This window comes from Rhododendron vialii, chromosome 12a (genome assembly GCF_030253575.1).
Source record: "Rhododendron vialii isolate Sample 1 chromosome 12a, ASM3025357v1".
NCBI classification, from domain to species: Eukaryota; Viridiplantae; Streptophyta; class Magnoliopsida; order Ericales; family Ericaceae; genus Rhododendron; species Rhododendron vialii.
This window is the reverse complement of record NC_080568.1, coordinates 7,512,676-7,536,258: the sequence shown is the minus strand read 5'-3', so window position 1 is coordinate 7,536,258 and position 23,583 is coordinate 7,512,676. Positions and strand designations below refer to the sequence as shown.

The following is a 23,583-nucleotide window of genomic DNA, read 5'->3' as shown; positions in this document are numbered from 1 at the left end:
TTGAAAATTCATCTATATGTATATGAATATATATATATATATATATATATATATATATATATATATGAAAACTTTTATAAAAGCAAATGTTACATTAAAAAATGTTTTATATTTATAAATATATAAATATTATTTAATGCATGCATCTAAACCATATATATATATATATATATATATATATATATATATATATATATATATATATATATATATATATATATATATATATATATATATATATACTGTATATCCAATGAGGGATCCCGCACGGGCTTATCGTGCGGGACTCCCCTTTCCCGATTGAATTGCGACGATCCGAGTCGCTCAATGTGTTCAGAACATAAATTTAAGTGTACTCGAAAGAAATAATAAAAAAAAATGATCAGAAAGGGCTTGATCCGAGCAGTTTTTTACTGAATCGTTCAATAAAAAATTATTCAGATCAAGCCCTTTCCGATCATTTTTTTTGCTGATTTCTCGCGAGTACCCTTAAAATCACGTTCTGATCACTTTGAGCGGCTCGGATCGTAGCAATTTGATCAGAAAAGGGGAGTCCCGCACGGTAAGCCCGTGCGGGATCCCTTAGGGGAACCGGACTCTCTCTCTCTCTCTCTCTCTCTCTCTCTCTCTCTCTCTCTCTCTCTCTCTCTCTATATATATATATATATATATATATATAAATAAGGAACCTTTATGTTGTAATAGTAAAATATTTTTTATTAAAAAAAACTAATTAGAAAATATTCTTGTGATTTATTTGAAAATAAGATATAGATACTTCATCTGTACCTTTTTAAATGTCCCGCTTCGTAACTCCAAATTATTAATAAAATATCATCATTATACCTTTCACATCAATTTTTACCTCCACTTTTTCTATTTACCCTCTATGGAGATATCATCATTACACTTTTACTTACTAACATTTCAAAATGGAATCTATTTTTAGGGGCAAAATGGAAAATGTATCAACTTTACAAAATGAACACTTATTAAAGGACAGCCAAAAATAGAATACTGGATTTTAAAAAGAGGACGGATGGAGTAATATGTATACAAACACATTCATGATCAAATTAATATGTTAAAAATTTGTGTGTGTGTGTGTGTGTGTCTGTGTTTGAGTAAATACATTAATAAACTACGATGAATATGTATATTATTTTAAATTATGTTCAGAATTAATAACAGTACAAAAAAGAGTGGAAGAAGTGTAAGACATAGAAGAGGGCATTCCCACTGCATTCCAAATGTCCAGAAAAGCTACGTGCAGAGCAAGCTGTGCACAAAGCTCTTTTTCTCCCGCCTCGGGTTGCACAAAGATGATCGGAGCCGCTCATTTTGTGGCCTAAATTCTGAAGTAATTTTGGATGTTTTGTTAAAGCCTCTAACAATATCGAACGAAGCTTATTTTTTATAGAGACCTTAAACGACATATTTTGAACTAAATTCTGAAGTAATTTTAGATGTTTTGTTAAAGCCTCTAACAATATCGAACGAAGCTCATTTTTTATAGAGACCTTAAACGACATATTTTGAACAAAATGAGCGGCTCCGATCATCTTTGTGCGACCCGAGGCGGGAGAAAAATGGCTCTATGCACAGCTGCTGTGGCCTAAATTCTGAAGTGATTTTGGGTGTTTTGTTAACGCCTCTAACGATATCAAACGAAGCTCATTCTTTACAAAGACCTTAAACAGACATATTTTGAACAAAATGAGCGACTCCAATTATCTTTGTGCGACCCAAGGCGAGAGAAAAAGGGCTCTGTGCACAGCTTGCTATGCACGTAGCACAGCTCCCAAATGTCATGGGCAACATGAGATGCATTGTCAGTTCTGTAGTTGACACACATGTTTCTTTGTTCTTATTGTAACTGATTTATTCTTAGCTTTTTCAAAAAGATTAATAAAAAAGTGAATTCGGACAGAGATCAATATCCAATTGTAATTCTACCAGTAACTGTCTTCAAGTGCAAGCCAAAGAATATTTTTTGAAACGGTTTGCCTTGCACTTCCAGACCCAATCCCAGTCATCATCAGATGGAACGCAGGGGCTTGCTGTGCAGTATGGTGCACAGTAGGTGCTGTGCACAATCTCAGCCGTCCATCTGTGTTTTGGACGGTACGGATTTAAAACTCTTCTAGAACTCTTCTCCGGAAAAGTGTAATTTAAATCTAGACCGTTCAAAACACAGACGAACGGTACTGTGAACTCAAAATCAGATACCAAAAAAATGCACATATAACTTTACAGCAAAATCAGATACAAATCCCACCAAGGAATCCCCATATCAAACGGAGCACTACAACAGATTTCGACTACTAGCACACGGCTAAAGCTGTTATTTTTCCTTCTGAGATTGCTAAAATGTAATAGTACTGTGAACTCAGGAAAGCGAGAGATGCGAATTCTCCAGCTGATTTCCCTACATTGTCTAACATGCAGTAGAATACGGCTGAAGCAGAATGTACAAAAAGATATTTGTGTGTTCGTATCATAAACAAAAATGTGACGCGGGTCTTCCGGGCAAATTTCATGATGGCATTCATGTTCTCGCAAAGTCTCTTGCCGCTGTTGCACAAAAACAAAGGGCAACGATAAGGGAAAAAGGCTGGAGGAGAAATACGTCAGATAATGGAAACTGAGGAACCGCGGATAATGGAATTACTCAACTAGCTATAAAGAAGAGCATAAAATCAAAGATCCAACAACAATAACGCTTCGTACAAAGACACCAGAACAGAAGTACAGATACACGTCCAGAGCCATCCGATGGACGTAGATCCCACAGTGCATTCATGTCTGGATGTCTATGTTCCTAGAATCCTAGCGCTGCCCATCTATAACACAATCCGTGCAGTTGCTTGCGAGCATATTTGCAGAAAAGCTACTGATAAAGATCTTAGAATTGTGACAAACACAATCCGTTTAGAGGTGTGATGAGATTTAGTACCACGTCGATAGTATGGGAGACGAAATGGGTCACAGCAAGCAACTTAATAAATTTGGGATGGAAGCCCTCCCTCTCAAGTCTAAACTGAGAGATATCACAGAGCCATGAGATTACTCTCTTCTAGAGTAACAACCTAACCTAATACCAGATTGCCTTCTTAAGCTCCATTCCAGTTTAGTGCCTTTACAACTCTGTCAGGGTGTTTGGCCAATGCATTATGCACTTTTTCATTCCGCGGGTTTGAAACCTAATTGTGAAATCAGTTCTGTCAAAATGCATTCTGAGGAATGTTTTGGATTGTCTATACAAATTCACGCTCTAGTAAAATCTAATTATGCATTAATCATTATCACCACCCAAAAACTTTCACATATTCTGATTACATTCCTCAAGTCTATAATCTACAATTCACAGTCCATACTCCATGCTAATAAAAAAAAATGACAACCAAACACCCCCTAATTTCTTCTTCTTTCCTTGTTTCTTTGCCGAAAACAAGTTTAACCCATTACAATCTTCTTATGCTTCTTGCATAAAATGCTAGAATCAGTCTCTAAAACATCCTTCACTTTTGCCCTAAATGTACAAGCTTAAGAGTTACACTTATGATTGTAACAAAATTGAACCTCAAACCATAATGGATTAGCTGACTAGACAAATTCGATGCATTCCACAGCACAAATTATGTCCAGAAACAAGAGACGCAAACAAGTACTTGCTCAAAAGAACCAACTCTCACTCACCTCTTGATGATGATTGAAGTACAACGACGTGCATATCCACATTTTTGGGAGGAAGCTGCAACCGAAGTGGGTATAGCTTTCCATTCAATGGACTGCGGGAGCACACGATAATTTCTTCAAGCCCCGTCTCCTCCTCTAGCCTCTTCGTCAACTCATAAAGTCCGTTCCCCTTGAATGTGAAAGAAAGCCCCTCCAAACCCTCATCCACATTTCCACGTTCATCCGCTATACTGTAATATATGACCCGCCCATCCGCAGCCCTAGACACTGAACCCCCCATAGAATCATTCGACTGCAAATCAACAACAAAAAAAAAACTAAGAAAAATCAAAATCTGACAATGAAATTAAGTAAACAGAGGAATAATTCCTTTAGACTGTTTGACTGTTTGGATCTTGAATTTGTAGAAGAAAAAAAAGGGAACCCAAATAAAACGAAGTGTGAAGTAACTGATTTATATGTTTTCTATTTCCTTTTTCGAAAGGTCCGGAAAAATGAAAACATCAAAACAGATTTTGCAACTGTTTTTTGGTACTTTAGAAATACAATAATGTTTGCTTCTCAGAAATTATTCACACCGAATACTTGTACAAAAAGGGCACACGTTTTTTGGTCACAACACAAACACCTCTTAAGAAAGTGTGCGACAACAGTATTAGTAAAATTAGCTAACACAAGAAAGGATCTAGACCCTCTTTGGTCACTGGACAGACCTGTTCAACCATTAGTAAGTCACTTAACCTACCTCGACGATTGGCCTACCTCGACAAGTGAAAACACTCACTTTTAGGGATCATCTAGAGCATAAATAACACCAAAAACATGCTGAGCTATGAACTAATGATTTTGAAACACATTTATCTTCAAAAAGAATTGAAATATTAATACCCTTTTTTCAAGATAATCTATTTCGATCATGGGTGAATTGATCTCGGACCTGATTTTTGACATATTTAATGATCTTAACGAGTTCAAAAAGATGAACAATATCCATCTTCAAAATGGGTAAATAGGGACTAGAGGGGATCTCATTGCATCAAAAAATGCATACATCAAAAAATGCATACATTATTTTGTAGTGACAATCCTTTCTTGTTTTTTTGCTCTACTTTCTTTCTTTTCCCCTACTTTTCTTTGACAAATCCAATGTAGTTTCCAGAAATAAAATCAAGCTCTCCCCTTAATTTTCTCTCCTATGTGGCATTCACCAAAAGTTCAATATGAAAAGTTAGAAAAAAGCTTTCAAACTTTCTTTCATGCTCAAATATTCCTCATTAAACCTTTAATGATAAATCATCATAAACAATATGAGGTAAATAACATAACAAGACTTTACCTGTAGCTAAAAATAACATCAAATATGGTAAGAGTTTTTTTTCTTGCTCTCGCCCATAGCACCGGTAAAATGCTTGTTGAAAATATAAACTATGTTTGAAAAAATGCTTAAGCACACATGTAAAGAAAAGATAACATCATAGTGAAGTAACGAATAACCCAAAAAAATTGGTCTCTTAGAGCCTGGTTGCCTGGGTTTGTTTCAAGTCGCCTCGCCTAGACTGGGCTTACTCAAGGCACCAACCTTGCGCCTTGACGAGCCTCTCGCCTAGGCGCACGCATAGGCTTGCTTTTCACAACTATGCTAATGGCTATAAGGGGACTTGCTCACAATTCTTTAGATTAGAAATCAATCCAATTCATAACACAACCAAGGAGTAAGAAACTGACCTGATCTTGTCTTCCAAAGCTGGGGGATTTAAACGAATGATTAGACTCCGAGCTCGACGGAGATTCAAACGAATCCGGATACAAGTCGGATTCGGACGGAGCACTTGGTTTCGGTTGTGGCGACTGGAGCAATAGAATCTCCACCACATCAACATCCCAAAGGATCCAATCCTGTGTAGCCGTTCTATTAGGGACATCGTGCGTAACTGAATTCCGCCACGGCGGAATGCCACCGTTCGCCCGCAAAAAGTTACCGTGCCGTGTCCTGAGCTGCACCTGATTCCTGTTGGAAATAAAAAATTTGATTTATATAGAATTATTAGAGTTACTCATACCGAATATCAATAACAAAAACTAATGTACTCCAAACGCACTCTTACCCTTCCCGGATCGGCTCCCACTCCACCGACGAGTCTTTGCGGCCGGCCGTCTGAATGACTTTCCGGCCGGTCATGCCCAGGAGGAAGGGCATGTTGGAGGCCATGAGGTACTTGCCGTAGCAGCTCTTGAGACGGATTATGTTGTCGTCGGTTTCGAGGAATTCGACAGCCCAACGGGCGTTTCTGGAGGCGCCGTTACGGGCCTGGGTTACGGATTCCTCGTCTTCTTCGGCGGTGAGGTACTTGTCGTGGTTGCTGCGGAGTCGCACGGCTTTTGCCTTGTGGAACAGTTCCATTCCGCTCTGTATATGTCAAAAAACAGAGTGATGAGAAAAGGAAAAAAAAAGACGGGAATTGGAAAGAAAGGAATTAGAGTTTTACGAGTTGGGTTAATGGAATTGAGAAAGATGGGATTTGCAAGGAATTGTGTCTTGGTGAGTTATTCACAGAAAATGTGATTTCTAGAGAGAGGAAGAGGTGGAAAACACCAAACAGAGAAATTTATACCGTGAGAAAAAAACAGAGTACGAAAAGTGGAGAGAATTAACGAAATGGGGTTGCGGGGAATTTGGGTTTTGGGGTTTGGGGAGAGAGAGAGAGAGAGAGACGTGCGTATTAGGATTTAGGACAAGGGGGGCAGAATATGGCGGTGGCTAATGTCGGTCTATCACGTGCTGTAATATGGGTTGTAATTATATACAGTATATAGGAGAAAATGACAGCAAGGCTAAAGGGCCTGTTCGTCATAATCAATTTTTATCCTGACATTTTCTATTCTAAATTTCGTACTATATTAATGAGAGAGTATTTATAACCATTTATGAGAAGATTTTTACAAAATTAAAATGCAAATCAATTAGGCAAAAAAAAATTGAATAGCTTTAATCATCATATTTTACTATTTCAATTCTTCCTACCAGAACGGATGAATATTCTAAAAACAATTTAACGCAAAGTTAACAGAAGTTTACAAAGTTGGCCAAATAAGTAAAACTAAATAAGTTGGCTAAAACTAAAACCTTTTCTTTTTAGTTTTTGTACATTTATTATTTATTGTCATAATTGAATAAGTTAGGCCAAATTAAACCTAGTATTTACACTTTCAATTTGTAAACCCTTATCTATGTAAAAAATATGTAACATGATCCTTTTTATGCATAGGAAACTAGAAAATAATACTACTAAAAAAAAATGTCGACACTTCACTTTTTCAGTGGCACTTTCAAACCTGTCTTTTAATATTAAAATTATACTTCTTCCGTCCCCTTTTTAAAATTCAGTAATCCATTTTGGACTGTTCTTTCATAAATGTCCATTTTGTAAAGTTAGTGGTAAAAGTTGATAAATTTTCCATTTTGTCTCTAAAAATATATTTCATTTTAAAAAATTAGAGAGTAAAAATGTAATGATGATATCTCCATAGAGAGTAAGTAAGAAAAGTAGAGGTAAAAGTTGATATAAAATAATGATATTTTCTTAATAAGTTGGAGTTACGAAATGAGACAATTAAAAAGGGACGGAATGAGTACTACATAATAAGGCACACTAAAAGAAGAATTTTAGAGTGCTATTATGAAAAAGTAGAGTGTCAAAATTATTTTCCATAATACTATAGCAAGTTTACTAGTAACATTAAAAAGAGAAGCTTGAACATAAATATGGGAGAGAGAAAATACAAAATATAATTAGAAAATGCGAATCGATAATTTAGCAGATAGGGAAGGAGTCCGAGTCTCAGCGCGCGCCAGCCAGTACTGATGGCGTGCTACCATGAGACACGCCATTATTTTACGCGGATTATGACGTGGCTATAATGAACCCCCGAAGAAAGGGGAAGATGCCCTTGCAAGTTGCAACTACTCTATTTAATTATCTGCCACTTGCTGGAGTATTATTGATCACGACAAATGACCTGGCAAAGGTGCTACGTTCACAAGCCAACGGGGGTCCATTCTGGACCCATAAAACTATTAAGAAAAATATCTATAAATTTTAAAATAATTTATTATGGAACCATATAAAAAATAAGCTCAATTAGATATCTACTCAAAAAACATATCTACGAATTCAGTTTCGCACATGCGAATTCAGAAAACATATTTACTGATATCTAATTCTAATAATTTTTTTAAAGATCCTCATAATAAATTATTTTAAAATTATGGTTATTTTTTGTAATATTTTTGGGTATTTTAAAATTATGGTTATTTTTTGTAATATTTTTGGGTCCGAAATAAACCCCATATAGGCAGGCGTGACTCTAGACTTTAATGTTTCCTCCTCCCTTTGGATACTTTTGCCATTAATTTTTCATCCTATGTGTTGATTCAGATGATTGTACGTTAAATTTTTTTTTTTTTAAACTTTCACATTTTCATGCCAATTTATATCTTGAATAAAGCATGAAAGTGTGAAAGTTTTTTTCAAAATAAATTTACCGTATAATCATCTGAATCAACATAATTTTTTTTTACATAATAAATTGTCTTAACAAGGTCTAAAATATAAACAGTCTCGATCATCGGATTTAGGCCCCGTTCCAGAAACCTTCTTAAAAAATAAGCAGCTTATTTCATATTTTCAAACTCAAAAATAAAGTAAATGAAAAATAATTTTTAAATTTTTTTAAAATCGTATAAAAGATCTCATCGAGATCTTCCAAACAATATCCATATTGCATATTTTTAGATTTCAATAAACCCATAATTTTTGAGCTTGAAATTGCCTTTTTAAAAAATAAAGACTTATTTTTTGTTCCGGAACGAAGCCTTAATCCACAAAGGACAAAATATCAAAGGGAGTAGAAATGATCCATCTACAAACGAAATATCATGGTTCGCTTTTCTGTGGGTCTACATTTCGTATTTGAATTGGTCACCCTTTCACCAACTGTATCGTGTCACACTTATCTTTCAGATCTTTCAAATAAAACATCATGGCGTGTGAATAATGGTAATACTATTATTACCGCATAATGGGAAAAGATTCGTACACATATATAATGCTAAAAAGTTTAATGTACATTTAAAAGTCATTGGGCGTCCACAATGATCCCATTATTAACGCTAAATGGGAGGTGATTCGGATGCTAATGCTAAAAAATTTAAAATTTTGACGCGATCAAAGTTCTCTCACAAGTTTTTAAAAGCAAACGGATCCGGTTACCGAAATGGGCTCGGAGAGAACCCACGTTGAGCTTGGATAACACCCATGTAATGGACTATGGCCAGGATCTGCCTCTCAAGAAATATTCACAGAACTTGAACTGATATCAATAAATACATATCCTGCACATTAACCGTTGTTCTTCTTTTCGGGTAACTCTAAATGTGTGGATCAGCTTATGTATATGTCAACTGGTCTCTGCAAGACCAATCTCACCATCTTAATTAGTTGATAGCACCTAGGACTGGCCTCACAAGGTTTAACCTCCGAGAGAGGAAACCCATAAATGTCTGGATCAGCTTCGTCATTATCTTGTTATAAACAAGTTCTTTTATTAAAGTACTAATATATAAGTTCATCTTCAACACTTTTATCCATGCTTGTTGCCTCCTTCCGAGGGGCCAAAAAAAAAGCTCAAACTACTCAAATAGTGTGGAACACAAAAATTATGAATATTAGTAGATTGCTATATTCGTGAAGCGTTACCATGTTTTTTGATGGAAGTTTGACGTTTGGTGACCAGGAGCAGTAGAGACCCTTCTGTGCATCATTCTGCAATGGAAATAAACCAACATAAGGTGACATGGACCAAAATAGAAGACCTCATATAGTTTAAGAAAGGAAATACAAAATAACGTCTGGGGAGATGAAATGAGCAGTCTGAAATTACTCGATGAATCTACTACTAAGAGAGTAACGCCCATGAATTTTGAATGCCATAGATAGTAGGTTAAACAGTGGGTAAAAGCATCCTAATTCACAAAATGAACAACTTGAACCATTGAAAATTGATATGTCGAAGTGCGTGTAAATGTGAACTGGCCCGGTCACACCTGAGTTATCAAAGAGAAATGGATGGGTGTTGGACCAGTGGTGATCAGCTCTTGTGCCTTTCCATGAGTAGTGCTAAAAGGTAGGTGTCTTGGACCCATACCCCATTTATATGAACATGTTGCTCTTTTTTGGTGGCTAGAGCTAGATGTCAACATATCTATTGGTTTAAGTCTGGCTCAATACCTAATCTCACCTTGTAATCACCAAAAGGTGTACCTAATGATGTTCTCACATGTATTTAAACAATTCAAACAGTTTTAGGCCACCAATTGAAGTTTGCAAAAAGAAACAAAAAAACAAGCCACTAATTGGGGTTCCTATTGCAAGGATTTCAAAAGGTGTACCTAGTGATGTTCTTATTGCAATGATTTCAATGGGATTATGAACTAATTGGGGTTCTGTTTAGACATCACCAAACCTAGATAGTAAATCCACAGCTCAGTTGAACTTAAGTTTTATCATATTCGTTCTAAAAAAAAAAAATTAGTTATACCATCTTTGGTTGACTTCTCTTTCGATTTTACCATGTGACATACAAAATAACATGACTGTAAGCCCTATGTATGAGAAGATTATCGGATTCGGAGATCCTGTAGGGCAAACTGCCCTACAGGATTGTAGTGCTGCGGATCCGGTCGTTTTGAAAATCTGAGCTACAAAACGGACAACCGGATCGACGGCTGTGCACTACATAATTTCCAAATCCCAATTTACCGGATAGCCAGATTTGCTACTACTTTTGACAAAATCACATTTGGTGTCAAACAAATCTGGCTTTATCAAACCTTGTCACTCAACCATCTCAACTAGGAGTAATTCATTCTCTCTCCTCTCACCCTCCCCCAATAAAAAGACCAAAAAACTAAAAATACCAATAGCTGAACTCAAAACCAAAAATCAGAAACAACATCAATTGCGTTTATATAAACAAGAACACAGGTCATAGCAACAAAGCTACCAGAAATAACAAAATTTGAGAGAGAGAGAGAGAGATTCTATAATTTTGACCTTGCATTCTGCCATCTGAACCATCACACGATCAATCTGACTCTGCTTCAGATAATCCCTATCGCCGTGAGAGAAGGGTGTGCGAGAGAGAGAGAGAGAGAGAGAGTTGACTGGCATCCGTTTTGGTGAAGCGTTCTTTAAATGAGGAGAGAGACAGACAAAAGCGTGTAGAGTGTTTTTTAGAACTGCGTGTAGAGTAGTTGTTGACTAGGTTCAATTTTTGTGAAACGTTCTAACAGTGGGAAGAGAGAAAGAGCCGTCTATTTTACTAGGTCCCATATCCTTGGGAAATGTTCTACTAGATCAAATTAAGGATCCAACGGTGATGAACCCAAGAGTATTAGAGAGATCCAATGGCCTAAGATGCATTATTAGGATGTTAGAAGAAATTTTGTTCACATTAATGGCTGCAATTAAAGGGAACTAGAGTTGATCCAACGGTTAACAATTAACATGAGAGGGAGGAACAACTCTGTTTTATAAGATGACACCGAAAGAAATCAACGGTACATAAAAAGGGACAATTTTTAAAAATATTTTGATAATATTAAAAGCCGCAGACGGCAGTCCCTTCGTCCCAAAAAAAAATGTCCAAAATCAATATTCACACATCTCATAACAAATCTATATTTTTTAAACTTATAATATTTTCCAATTTTATATGCTATGAATCTTGTTTGATACTAAATTTCTCTTAGTTTCAAAAGTTTTTTAAATAGTAAGAAATTACAAAATATAAATAGTAAATCTTTTGAAAGTCATGAATAGTGATTTTGAACATCATTTTTGGTTGACGGAGTATTTGGTAAATAATGCTACCTGATGAATAAACCAAAAAATGGAAGGTTTGCCCTGCCATTTACTTAAAACCCCGAAATTAGTCGAGTTGTTCGCAATATTGTTGTTTCCCTTGCCACTTACTTTATTGTTGATTTATCAAAGTAATCTTCCTTCTCTCCTCTTTTAATGCATTGCTCTGGTGCATGCATGATGCACTATTAACGTGTCGGTAAAGCACCTTAAAACACTTTTATTTGGGAATTCAACTCAAATCTTATCACTCGACAATCAGATTATTCTGGTTCTTGTTTATATATATATATATATATATATATATATATATATATATATATATATGAAGTCCAATGATTAATAGAATTTCTTAACTCGAACAGTTTGCTTCCTCTTGAATTGTTAGATTAAAAACCTTTTAAGTTCCATAATCTCTTATATGGTCCGTCCATACGAAATTCTGTTGGAATATTAAGGGGCATTTTAACTAAACTAAATTAATGGATTTAAAATCTATGTTTCCACAAATTTGTAGGCCTGACAATCTCCTTAAATACATCAATTAAATTGTTACTCTTAGCATGTAGTCCAATAATTGAACGAAAATGCACCCTAAAAGAGTTGCACTAGCAGATATAATAAGAGTTTGTCCCTTCAAATCAAGGGTACTTATTCTTTGAACTAAAGATAATTTATTTAAAAAAATATGATTTTCTTGTAAAAAAATAAAAAGTACTTAAAAAATAAAAAGTATGACAGGCCTAAACCGAACACCTTGAATTTCTAAAAAAAAAAATTGGATTTCCCTCACCAAAATCAACTTGTTCAAATCAAAGTAGAACATTCCAAAAAAAAGGAAAATAAATTGTAAAAAACAAGTTAAGGATTCACTTCTATACTTCCCTTTTTATCACATACATTTATTTTTTTTGTCTTTATTTGGTGTGAATTTACATTATTGGTTCTTAATGTGTGAAAAAATAAACTTATGAAAGGGTACAAAATTAAATTCACATAAATAATGACCCAAAAAGAAATGTATGTAGTCAAAAACGAGGTGTAAAAGTCAATTTCCAACTATTATTGCGTACCTTCTTAAAAGGCACCATGGGAGAACTATTCGAGTGTAATGAAACGGGCGACCCGACTTCCGACCCGATTTCCGACAGAAACAAATCATCCGAAAGCGACGAAACACTCGAAACCAGCGACAAATAATCCGTTAACTCCTCGTTCTCCGGTATCTCCACTGCCTCGACGTCCCACAGAACCCAGCTCTTCGTGAGGGACGGAACGTCGTGCGTGACGGAATCCTTCCACGGCCGCGTCCCCCCGTTGGCCCTCAAACACGTCCCTCCGAACGCCGTCACCAGCTTCACCTGGAACCCGTCTCTCACGGGTACCCACTCGATCGAGAGGTCCCGCGGGTGGTCGGGCTGGGTCTGGGTCACCTTGTTGCCCGTGAACCCGAGCAGGAACGCCGTGGTGGAGGCCGTGAGGTAGACCCCGTGGAGGCTCTTGAGCCTGATGGCCTGCGGGTTGTGATCGACCGGCTCGACGAGCCACCGCGCCTTCCGGGTCGACCCGTTGCGGCTTTGCCGGACGGATTTCTTGTCGTCGTCGGCGACCAGGTATTTGTTGTGGTGGGAACGGAGTTTTACTGCCTTGGTTTTGTTGAAAAACTCCATAGCAAAAGGGTGTGTCAATTACAGCCGTCGATATGCGTGACCAAGCACCTGAGTCAGTGAAAAAGAGGATTTGTTTGAAGGTATTTGTTTCCTTCTGGAGGGGAAGAGAGAGAGAGAGAGAGAGAGAGAGAGAGAGAAAAGGGGTTTGGGAAGTATTTTATTGGCGAAAGGGATTTTGGGTTTACATGTGGATTAATACAAAACTTCTGTGATGCTCCCAAGTGGTATGGGAGCATCATACTCCCAATAAATTACAGCCCTTGGATTAAAAATAGATAAATCACAGCCCTTAGATCAAAACCAAAAACTAAGAATAGGGTGGTTTTGTTAAAAATGAGGCGGTTTTGACCTAAAAACGGAGGATTACTTACCACAGAACAGGCAATACTTACCATTCACTAAGGCAACACTTACCATTGTATAAGGCAGAACTTACCACACTATAATTCATTGGGAGTATGATGCTCCCATACCACTTAGGAGCATCATAGCCTTTGCCGGATTAATAAGGTGAGGAGTTGTGAAGTGTGAACACGTGATTTCGTGGAGGGTAAGGTTTTTGTCAGAGGAGAAAGAAATTTTTCACTACCGAGTCTACCATTTGACTGTGCTCACGTGATGTCTGAGTATTTTATTCGAGCAGTTCAAAAATATGTTGGACGATTCAGATTGAAATTTTTTTTTCTTTTTTTTATTATAAATTTGAACCATTCAAAATCAAAATAGACGATCCGAATGTGTCAAGTAGATACCACGTGTTACCCACTAGGCACTGGAAAATTTCTCCGGAGAGAGAGAGAGAGGTGTGAATTGGAAAACAAAGGGGAGGAGGAATTTTAATTGAGAGTAGAATAGGGAAACTTCGAGGGTGGTGAGGTACTTGTCGCGCGTTAAGAAAGCCGTGGGACATTGAACAAGACTTGTCTAATTTTTAAGAGTTCGTGAGTCGTTTTCAATAAGAGGATTCCTATCTATTAGTACACCGTAACACACTGTAATAATGGAGTTTTCCTTGTCACGCGTATTTGTTCAAGTTCGGTTTGTTATACTATGTACTCCTTTCGTCCCTAAATAAATATTCGATGCGCAAAATTAGGCCTTTAAAAAGATGCATTTATTTTATTAAAAAAATTAATTTTTTTTTACAAATCAATAAATAGCAATGAGTTCTATTAGATTGTGAAAAAAAATTAAATTTTTTAATAAAAAATATGCATGTTTTGTAAAGTCTAATTTTGCGTTCCGAACACTTATTTAGGGACGGAGGGAATAGTATTTATAAATCGGCTCAAGTTTGAGTTAGCCAAATCTCAACTTGATAAGAAGCACAAGCTAGATATTTAACGTGTTAGCAAATAGGATATATGCTTTTCGTATAAAAAAAAATACTCCGTATATGCTCTCCTCTTGTTTTTATTTTTGGTTCGACAGGATTTTCATGTATTATTATTTCTCATGCGTAATGCATATTAAAAGATACATCATGCTCCCTGCGTCCCATATTGTTCATCTTGTATTCTATTTTGAGATATTCCAAAATATTTGTTGTAAAGTCAAACTAAAAAGTATGTAAAATTTCACAAAATCACTCTCATAAATGATTAAAAGTAATTTTTGATAAATAAAATATGGGAGTAAGATTGGAAATTCACATTTTTCAAGGAAACATGCATTGATTATATGTCCCCTTAAAAAATACTCCATGTTAATTTTACCCATCGGACAAAAGAACTCCTGAAGGCTCGTAAACTAACTCAAACTCGAAGTTAAACTCCATAAAAACTTAACAATAATCAAATCTTAAGTATATATCCTAAAACTCGCACTACTACAATAATAAATATGCGGCACACTAAGGAGATTCACAAAGATCGCGATTTTCAGTGAAAGCGTGATAAAAATGGGTGCTTAAATTTTTTTATCTCAGTTTATGTAACGCCCCGACTTTCCGGAAGCAATATAAAATAAAATCTTAAGAAAATTTGCTAAATAAATATAATTTTTCAAAATAAAGCTTAGCTATTACAGTCACAAGATAAATTTATTAATTTAAAATACATTAATTTCAGAGCTGACTCTAGGCTTGATACAAATCCAAAGCATACTCGATCTTCGTTCTTGATATTCTTTCCGTGTTGAACTGCACCATCTTTGAATCATCTCCATTGAATCCTGTGCCCATTGGCAAATTGATCGCCGAAGCAAACGATTTGCTAGGATACAGACGTATCCGTGAGTGATAAATCACCCAGTAGAATAATCCAACCCAACCACCCCTCTTACTTTACAATTAGCAGGCAAACAAGATAATATTAAATCGAAGAAGCCAAACAAATATTCTCCACATAAGTCAGTTCATTACTATCCATAACCTAATGTGAAATCTAAGATCTTTCCGCGAGATCTTTCCTCCCCAACCGCTAGCCATGCTCGGTCCCATGAGATCACTTCCCTTTGCTGTCGCAGATACACCTAAGTTATGTACCGAGTATGCATCCCAATAACTACAACAAGAGGAAAGCTTATCATGCCTGAATCACAACTAGGGTTCGCCTATCTTATATACCACCTCATAAATCACTTCACAATCATCACTGCACCCACCAGTCTATCAATTTATCACTGGACACCCGCCAGTTTTATTTTCATCAATTTATCATCGGACACCCGCCATTTTTATTTTCATCAATTTATCACTGGTCACCCGCTAGTTTTATTTTCATCACAAATCTCATCACAATCACCAAAATCCGCCTGCAGGCAATCTAAAAATAAAAACTTTCCAGTTTATCCATTATCTAGCATCGTTTAGATGAATTCTATTTCGCAATACCACCCCATGTCTCTAGGGTCCAATCTAGCATTTAAATCAAGTATCGGCACAATATGCATTTAATCAATAATAATTAAAACAATTAATAAGTAATGAAATCACGCAATTTTTTATGGATGGGTCGTTGCTCTTAATCTTGTATAGTCACAATGTCAATAATAAAGCAAGAGTTTTAAAATAATTTAAAAGGAAAGATTTCTAGGCTCTTATTAATTAATTCTAAGATAATAGATTAATTAAAAACTAATTTAAATACATTAATTAGATAAAAATATTAGAATATTTATCATGACTTTAATAAGTGTCCTAAAGGTCTTACGCAACCAGTTGAGTGTCAAAAGTTGGGTTCGGAGGGTCACGGAATTAATTTAAATGAAGATGTTAAATAAAGTGGCTGAAAGTGAAGTAAATAGATAATAAATAATTTAAAATTTTAAAATATGTTACGGTTAACAAAATTTCATCTTCAGAATATAGAGAGTTTAAATAAAATTACTTGGGCATTAGTAATAAGGTTTATAAGGTCGTAAAGTAATTTTGATTGGAAACACTATAGAAATAACAATAAATATTACATTAAATAAAAAAATATTAATTTAGCAAGATATCATCTTTGAGATGCAAGGAGTCTAGAAAAAATTAGTTTGGGTGTTAAAACATTGTTTGAAAGGTCGCAAAGATTTTTCATTAGTAAACTTGATAGATAACTAATAAATAATTCAATAAATAGATAATTAAATTAAAAAAATATGATCTTAACAAGTTATGATCTTTCAGGTGTGAAAAGTCTAGGAAAAATAGTCCGAGAGTCAAAAATGAGGTTTGAAAGGTCGCAAAATTGTTTCGAAACATTTAAAACCAACTCAATCTACCAGATAAATTAAACTGATATAATTAATACGTTTTATACTAATATGATATTATATTGTAAGAAAATAATATCAAGTCAGTAGTTTTGCATAATATTAATATCAGAAAGATTATAAAATAAATATCACATAGGTCATATTCTTTGTAAATAAGTACAAATAAGATATTAGGCTCAAAAATAATATCAAATTGGTGAATATGGCAGAAAACGCGCGGTGAACTATATTTTTTTCGTTCGGGACATAGGGTTAAGCATATAAACACTTATTATACTTAGAGAAGAGGTTGGAATGGATTATAATACCTTTAATCGGATCGAATTGATTTAAAAAACGAATCTTGAATTTTGAGGAAGAAGACTTCGAGTTCTTTGATCATGAGACTTTGTAACCAAATTGGACGATGCTTGGTGATGCTAGGAGTAGTAGGAAGAGATTGGAATGGTCGGATTGAGTTTCGGTTGGGTCTTGGTACGAAACCCACTTTTCTCTCTCTTTCTTTCTCTCTCTAAAACTCCATGGATTGAAACTTGGTTTTCTCTGATTTTTCTCTCTCTTTTGGACTGGTGGGGCGTGGGGAATATTGTGGTGTAAATTTCGTGGGTCAATGGGGTGGGGTATTTATAGGAGAATTTTGGTGGAAGAGGATAAGAGTGAATTTAATGGGATTGGGTTCATGGAATTTGGAATGGACGAATTGAACTTGATTTGAGGGTTAGGAAGGAAGTAGAGACTGAGTAGGAAACGGAGAGACGGAAGGAGTTTGAGGTGAGGGAGGAGTGTGCATACACGCATGTATGTGTTGGAAAAATTTAAAAAGAATACATGTATATATTGCATGCATAATTGTATTAAAAAAAATTGCATTAAGGAAAATAATTCTAATAATATTATATTTAGAAAAAAAATTGGGTCAAAAATTCGGGTCGTTACAGTTTAAGTCCAAAGCTGAGATAAAAAATGAGTTTTAACACAAAATAAAAGACTTCACTCTTGCGGCAAGATAAAAGAAAAACAATCACACCCTTGTTTCGTTATAAAAGATTTTAGAGCGGAAAAAAATAAGATAAAAGATTTTGCTCTTGTGGCAAGATAAAAGAGAAAAAACCACACCCTTGTGGCGTGATAAAAAAGAGAAAAAATGTCACCCTTGTGGCGTGATAAAAGATTTTTGGACAGAAAAGAATGAAATAAAAGATCTTGCTCTTGTGGCAATATAAAAGAAAAAATATCTCACCCTTTGTAGCGCGATAAAAAACTTTCGCGCGAAAAAAATGAGATAAATGATCTTACTCTTATAGCGAGATAAAAAGCCTACCCATTTAGGCTCGCAGTCTGAATTTTCACGTGGGCGGGCTGGTACTCATTTAGGCAGGTTTTGAAAAATTATGTGAGAAAAACAATATCGATTAAGAACTTTGAAAAGTTATTTTTTTCCTTTTTACAAAAGGTAAGAAGATAAGCCCTAATTACACTAATCCCAAAAAATCTTTACGTTTCATCTTCATCTTCACGCTCAAAAAGATCAAGAGAGAGAGAGAGGGAGAGAGAGAAGGCAAATTCCATAACTGGGTTCCATCAGTGCCCAGTTATTTCTTCGACGACGGGCGGACTGTTCCACTAGTGCCCGATTCTCACGTGGGCGAACTGTGATCTTTATGGTTTATTATAGTAGTGAAATTTAGTTATTTCGGATGTCTACCAAGTATATGTTTGACACATTCGGTAAAAAAGAAATTATATTATTATGGCTTAGTCTTGTCTGAAAAGGATTAAAATCCAATTGGAAAGCCACCGTTGAAATTGAAATTCAATATAAACACAAAATCCATGTGAAATGGTTAGTTTATAAAAAAAAATCTATCTAAAGATTGTCTATAATGTTACAATCTGCAGGTTGTGATAATTTTTATAAAAATACAAAGCGCACATTATAATAAAAAACACTATTGTCTACTAAATTTACTAGCTAAAACTAAATTTTTCACCCCAAGAAAATCCTTTGGTGACCAACAACTAATTTTGATTGGCAAAAGATCTGTTGTCATATTTTTAAATTTTTTTAAACAATGTTTATATATGTATTTTTATATATTTTAATATCATGTTAATTGTATTTCAAAAAATTCAGCAAATTTTAAGAAAAAAAAAGAAGCTCCCACTTTAGGAAGTAAGTATAAATATTTTTGTTTTCATAATATAACAACTAAGGGTGCGTGGGTTCGAAACTTGGCAATGACAAAAAAAAGATGATGTAGGAGATACAAAGAAAAGATCACACGCAATGGTTTTCCATCTCAGTTTATGGTGTTATCATTTTGAACTTTCAATTACTGTTATAGACCATGATCTAAAGTGACATATAATTACACCAAGAAAAAAAAAATGATCACGCCCAAAAGAAACCATCAAGAAACAATCACGCCTTTTAGCCAATTAATCTTTATGGTTTATTGTAGTGGTGTCGACTTGGATCGAATGCTTTGCAATTCTAATGTTTTCACATACGATTGGCTATCATACGAAAAGAGCATTCGATCTTCCCTTATGGATACGATTGTTGATCATACCCCAAGTTCTTTGCATTAATGGGTAGATCTAGACCTGTGACCAGAACATACATGTTTGGTAGATGTCGCCGGATTAATTCAATGAGCGTGAACCCCACAACGCTATACACTAAAATTTTGTTGACACATTCGCCTGAATCTATGTTCAAACATTTGTGTCCAAAATATTTTTGGAGAATGATTTTGTCATTCTCTTTTTTGTTAACGTCACTCCTCTGCAAATGTATTTTAAGAGAGTGACGTTAATAAAAAAAAGTGACAAAATCAGCAGCCATATTTTTCGGTGGATAACTTCGTAAGTGTAGCAAATACACTACCAGTATGAGCTAGCTAGTGTAGCAATTATGAAGGTATGATTTAAGTCCTAAAGTTCACCAAGCGAGATTTACGGAGACTCGTGGCTAAACTAGACTTTTACCAATCATTATTAGGATGTTTAGTTATTTTTGGTATGAAAAATGCTGTTACTTTTGTGTATAATAATGCCATGATAAAATCTGTTTAAAAATGATTTCCCCGTCCACTTTCTCAACATGCTAATCTGTTTAGTCAATATTGTGTCAAGACTCTTTTGACTTTTTACCATGCTAATGGCCATTAGATTCCGAACCTTCGGACGAAAACTCTTTTGGGTAATATGCAGAGTATGTTTCGGGTTAATTTGCGTGCACCTCGGACTAATCTCTGCAGCTTCTTTCGCAGTCGTTTTACATGCATGGTCATGCTAGAGGGTGAGGTGGCTCAAAAGTTGTTGGCAAGGAGAAAATCGAACCTAAGATCTTAAAATGGAATAAACATTTAAATTTAGACCCAAGACCACTTGACTAACCCCTTGGAGTTTACAACAAAAACATCTTATTCAATACTTCACAACTGCGGATCAAAAAAAAAAAAAATACTTCACAACTATTGGCTATACAACATTAAAATCTTAAAAAATACTAACAAAACATATTGACGAACAAACAATCAGGAAATTCTTTTTACACAAATTTAAAAAAACAACCGATACAATGATCAAAAGTTTTCCCTTTTACACAACCACTCTTTTTCTTTCTTTTTTTTCGTTTGTCTTTCGGTAACATTATTTACAAAAAAAAAAAAAAAAAAGACCCGTTCTGCTTGGATTTTAAGGGAGATTTTTAAGAGGAATGAGTGGAGAGAGATGGATAGAGAAAATTTATTGGTGACCATGCGCAAGAATTTTGAGTACCCCAAACGAACAAGCCTATTATTAGAGATAATGAATAAAATCGTAATATTAAGATTGTGGTTTGATTGTAATTAGAATGATTTTGTTCCATAGTTAATTAGTATCATTTCCTTCCATAATAAGACTCCATCTACTGTACAAATAAAGGACTTATTGTATAGTGAAATTCAATTGATTAAATATTGCTTCCCTCATATTTTCACAAACTATTGATAATTTATTGAAAGTTCCATTTATTACTTCCTCCTGCAATATTATTGACTATATTCCAATCATATTTAAATTTATTTTCCGAAGTGAATTCTGTATTTTATATTTGACTTTGGTTGGAGACATATAAGTTTTTCTTTCTTTTTTTTAATCCAAACATCTGAGTTTTTTTTTTTTGAGCTGCTGGAAACATCTGAGATTGATATTGGACTATTGGTAGGAGAAGTGGAAGGAAGTTGGTGAAAAGGTAAATATATGGTTTATAAGTGTGCAAGCATGTATAAGGACTTCTTTCATTGATTAAGCATATACGTACAGGGCTGGATCTAGAGACAATATATTTGACGATACATTTTTAGAAATCCCACATGGTACCTTCACAAAATGATTGGAGCCATTCAATGTATTTAAAAAATATTTCTAAGAGGTCCCGTAAAAAATCAACTCATTTGGATATCGATAAGGGTTTGATCGGCTCATTTAGTTGATTCCTATCAAATTTGATAGGATAAAATTAAATGAGCCGATCAAGCCCTTACTGATATCCAAATGAGTTTATTTTTCACGGGAACCTTTAAAAATATGTTTTAAACAAATTGAATGGCTCCGATTATTCGCTTAGGATTTCAAAAAATGTATTGTCTCTAGAACCGGTCCCTATACAAGAACTTCTTTCATTGGGGTTGAGTGATTTTTCGGCCGTTAGATTGTGATATTTTTTTTTATGTTTTAAATTCAACGGTTGAAAAACTCTTTGGCACATAAGCGCAAAGGTTTTCAAGACAGAGGAGATCAGACCCCATGAGAGAGGCATGATCCTCTGTGCTAAAAATTCATGTACCTATGTGCCAAGTGATTTTCCGACCGTTGGATTATGTGAATTTTTTTTTTTTATGTTTTTAAATCCAATGGCCATAAAACCCTTTACCGAGTGATTTTCCGACCATTGGATTGTGTGAATTTTTTTTTTTATGTTTTTAAATCCAATGGCCATAAAATCCTTTGCCACAGAGGCACATGCATTTTCGGCACAGAGGATCCTGCTTGGGTTTGAATTCCTCAATCTTGAAAACCTCTGTGCCGAGTGATTTTTCGACTTTCGAATTATTTAATTTTTTTTATGTTTTAAATCCAGCAACCGAAAAAATCTTTTGGCACAAAAGCACATAAATTTTCGACACAAAGAATACATCTTCTCTCAGGTGCCATAAATTTTCGGCACAAAGAATACGTCTTCTCTCATTTTTCATTTTTGGTACTTCGGAATGAACTCAGTCCTCTCATTGATCAAACATATACAAGGACTTTTGACGAACAAGTACAATAGTAAACTGCGCGTGGGGACAAATCTACTGTAGTCATCAAGACTCATCACTCCTCTCTAGAAGAAGCTGACCGAAGCTATAGACTTCGAGGAGAGTCCGAAAATGAGCTTTCAGCATCCAGTCTTGACTGGATTGCAGTCGTCTGGGAGCAAGATCCAGAGATGAAGTGCGGCCGATTGGACCATTCATTTGGCAATAAAGGACTTGAATTGAAACTGAGTTGTTCATTTCAAAATGGATTACCGGATTAATAGTGGAACTGTGCAATACAGGAAATCTCAATCCCTGGGAGTGAGGCCCAGCCTTGACATTTTGGAGGCCCCATGCAAGATATAAAAATATAGTCTCTTATGTTCTTTTATTATATATAAAATAAAATAAAATTAGTTGTTCAATAAGAAAAAACTGTTTGAAAAAACTAATTCTGCTAGGAATTGAACACGCGACCCAAAAAACTGTTCGAAAAAATGATTCTGCCAGGAATCAAACACGTGACCTCAAGGCTAACGGGCATAATTCTTACACTGCACCACACTCTGTTGTCAAAGAAATGTATTGACATACATAATACATATATAACGTATTTTGCTATTTTGGGTCAAAAAATTAGGCCCAAAATTGGAGGCCATAGGCCCAAAAATTAGGACCAGAGGTTGCCTGGTGCGTAGGGTCGGGCCTGGTCGGGTAGGACTATGAAACGAGAGTGCTGACGGCAAAGTATTATGGATTAAAATTTAAAGTGATTAAATTAGTAATTTCCCATGTCAAAAAGGCCTAAGAAATTAAATGACGGCCCAGGACGCGTTTTGATAATTAATACCCGCCAAGGACATGCTGAGAACATTTGTTAATGCTGAAAATATCTTTGGCGGGTATTAATTATCAAAACACGTCCTTAACCGTCATTTTTCCCGGGGAAAAAAAATACAAAAGAGGCCATCTTACTTGACTCGGGGGAGCTTTTCCTAAATTTTTGGTATGTCTATCTGTCTTTCTTGAATGTTTGTAAGATTTATGTTTTATTTTTTCAATTAATTACCACTTAAAAATTACGAATTTATGAAAAAAAAAAGTTAAAAAAATTTCACTAAACACGAAAAACTGCAAAACAACTCGTATGTGTTCTCTGCAATGTCATTTCATATGAATTTTTTTCAACTTTGGTTTTCGCATTTCATACTTTTTTTTATTCCTCTCGTCGAGATCAATGATTAATCTCAAAAATAAAAAAAAAACAAAAACAGTAAAAAAAAAAGGTTTAAAAAGTACAAA

At 35.1% G+C, this 23,583-nt stretch overlaps 1 protein-coding gene across 3 annotated transcripts; it reads right to left on the bottom strand.

Moving 5' to 3' along the window:
• Positions 1–2,226: 2,226 nt before the first annotated feature.
• Positions 2,227–13,451, bottom strand: LOC131310393 (uncharacterized). Of its 3 annotated transcripts, none has more exons than XM_058337381.1 (6): positions 12,695–13,451; positions 9,456–9,521; positions 5,805–6,106; positions 5,425–5,707; positions 3,700–3,991; positions 2,227–2,574 (listed from the first exon to the last, which is right to left on the bottom strand). In XM_058337381.1, the coding sequence occupies exons 1-6, from the start codon at positions 13,289–13,291 to the stop codon at positions 2,549–2,551; spliced, it is 1,566 nt and encodes a 521-aa protein (XP_058193364.1). In that variant the 5' UTR covers positions 13,292–13,451; the 3' UTR covers positions 2,227–2,548. The 3 variants fall into 3 exon arrangements, with proteins under 3 accessions (XP_058193364.1, XP_058193365.1, XP_058193366.1); XM_058337382.1 differs by lacking the exon at positions 12,695–13,451 and adding an exon at positions 10,812–11,043; XM_058337383.1 differs by lacking the exons at positions 9,456–9,521; positions 12,695–13,451 and adding an exon at positions 6,186–6,348.
• Positions 13,452–23,583: the final 10,132 nt, after the last annotated feature.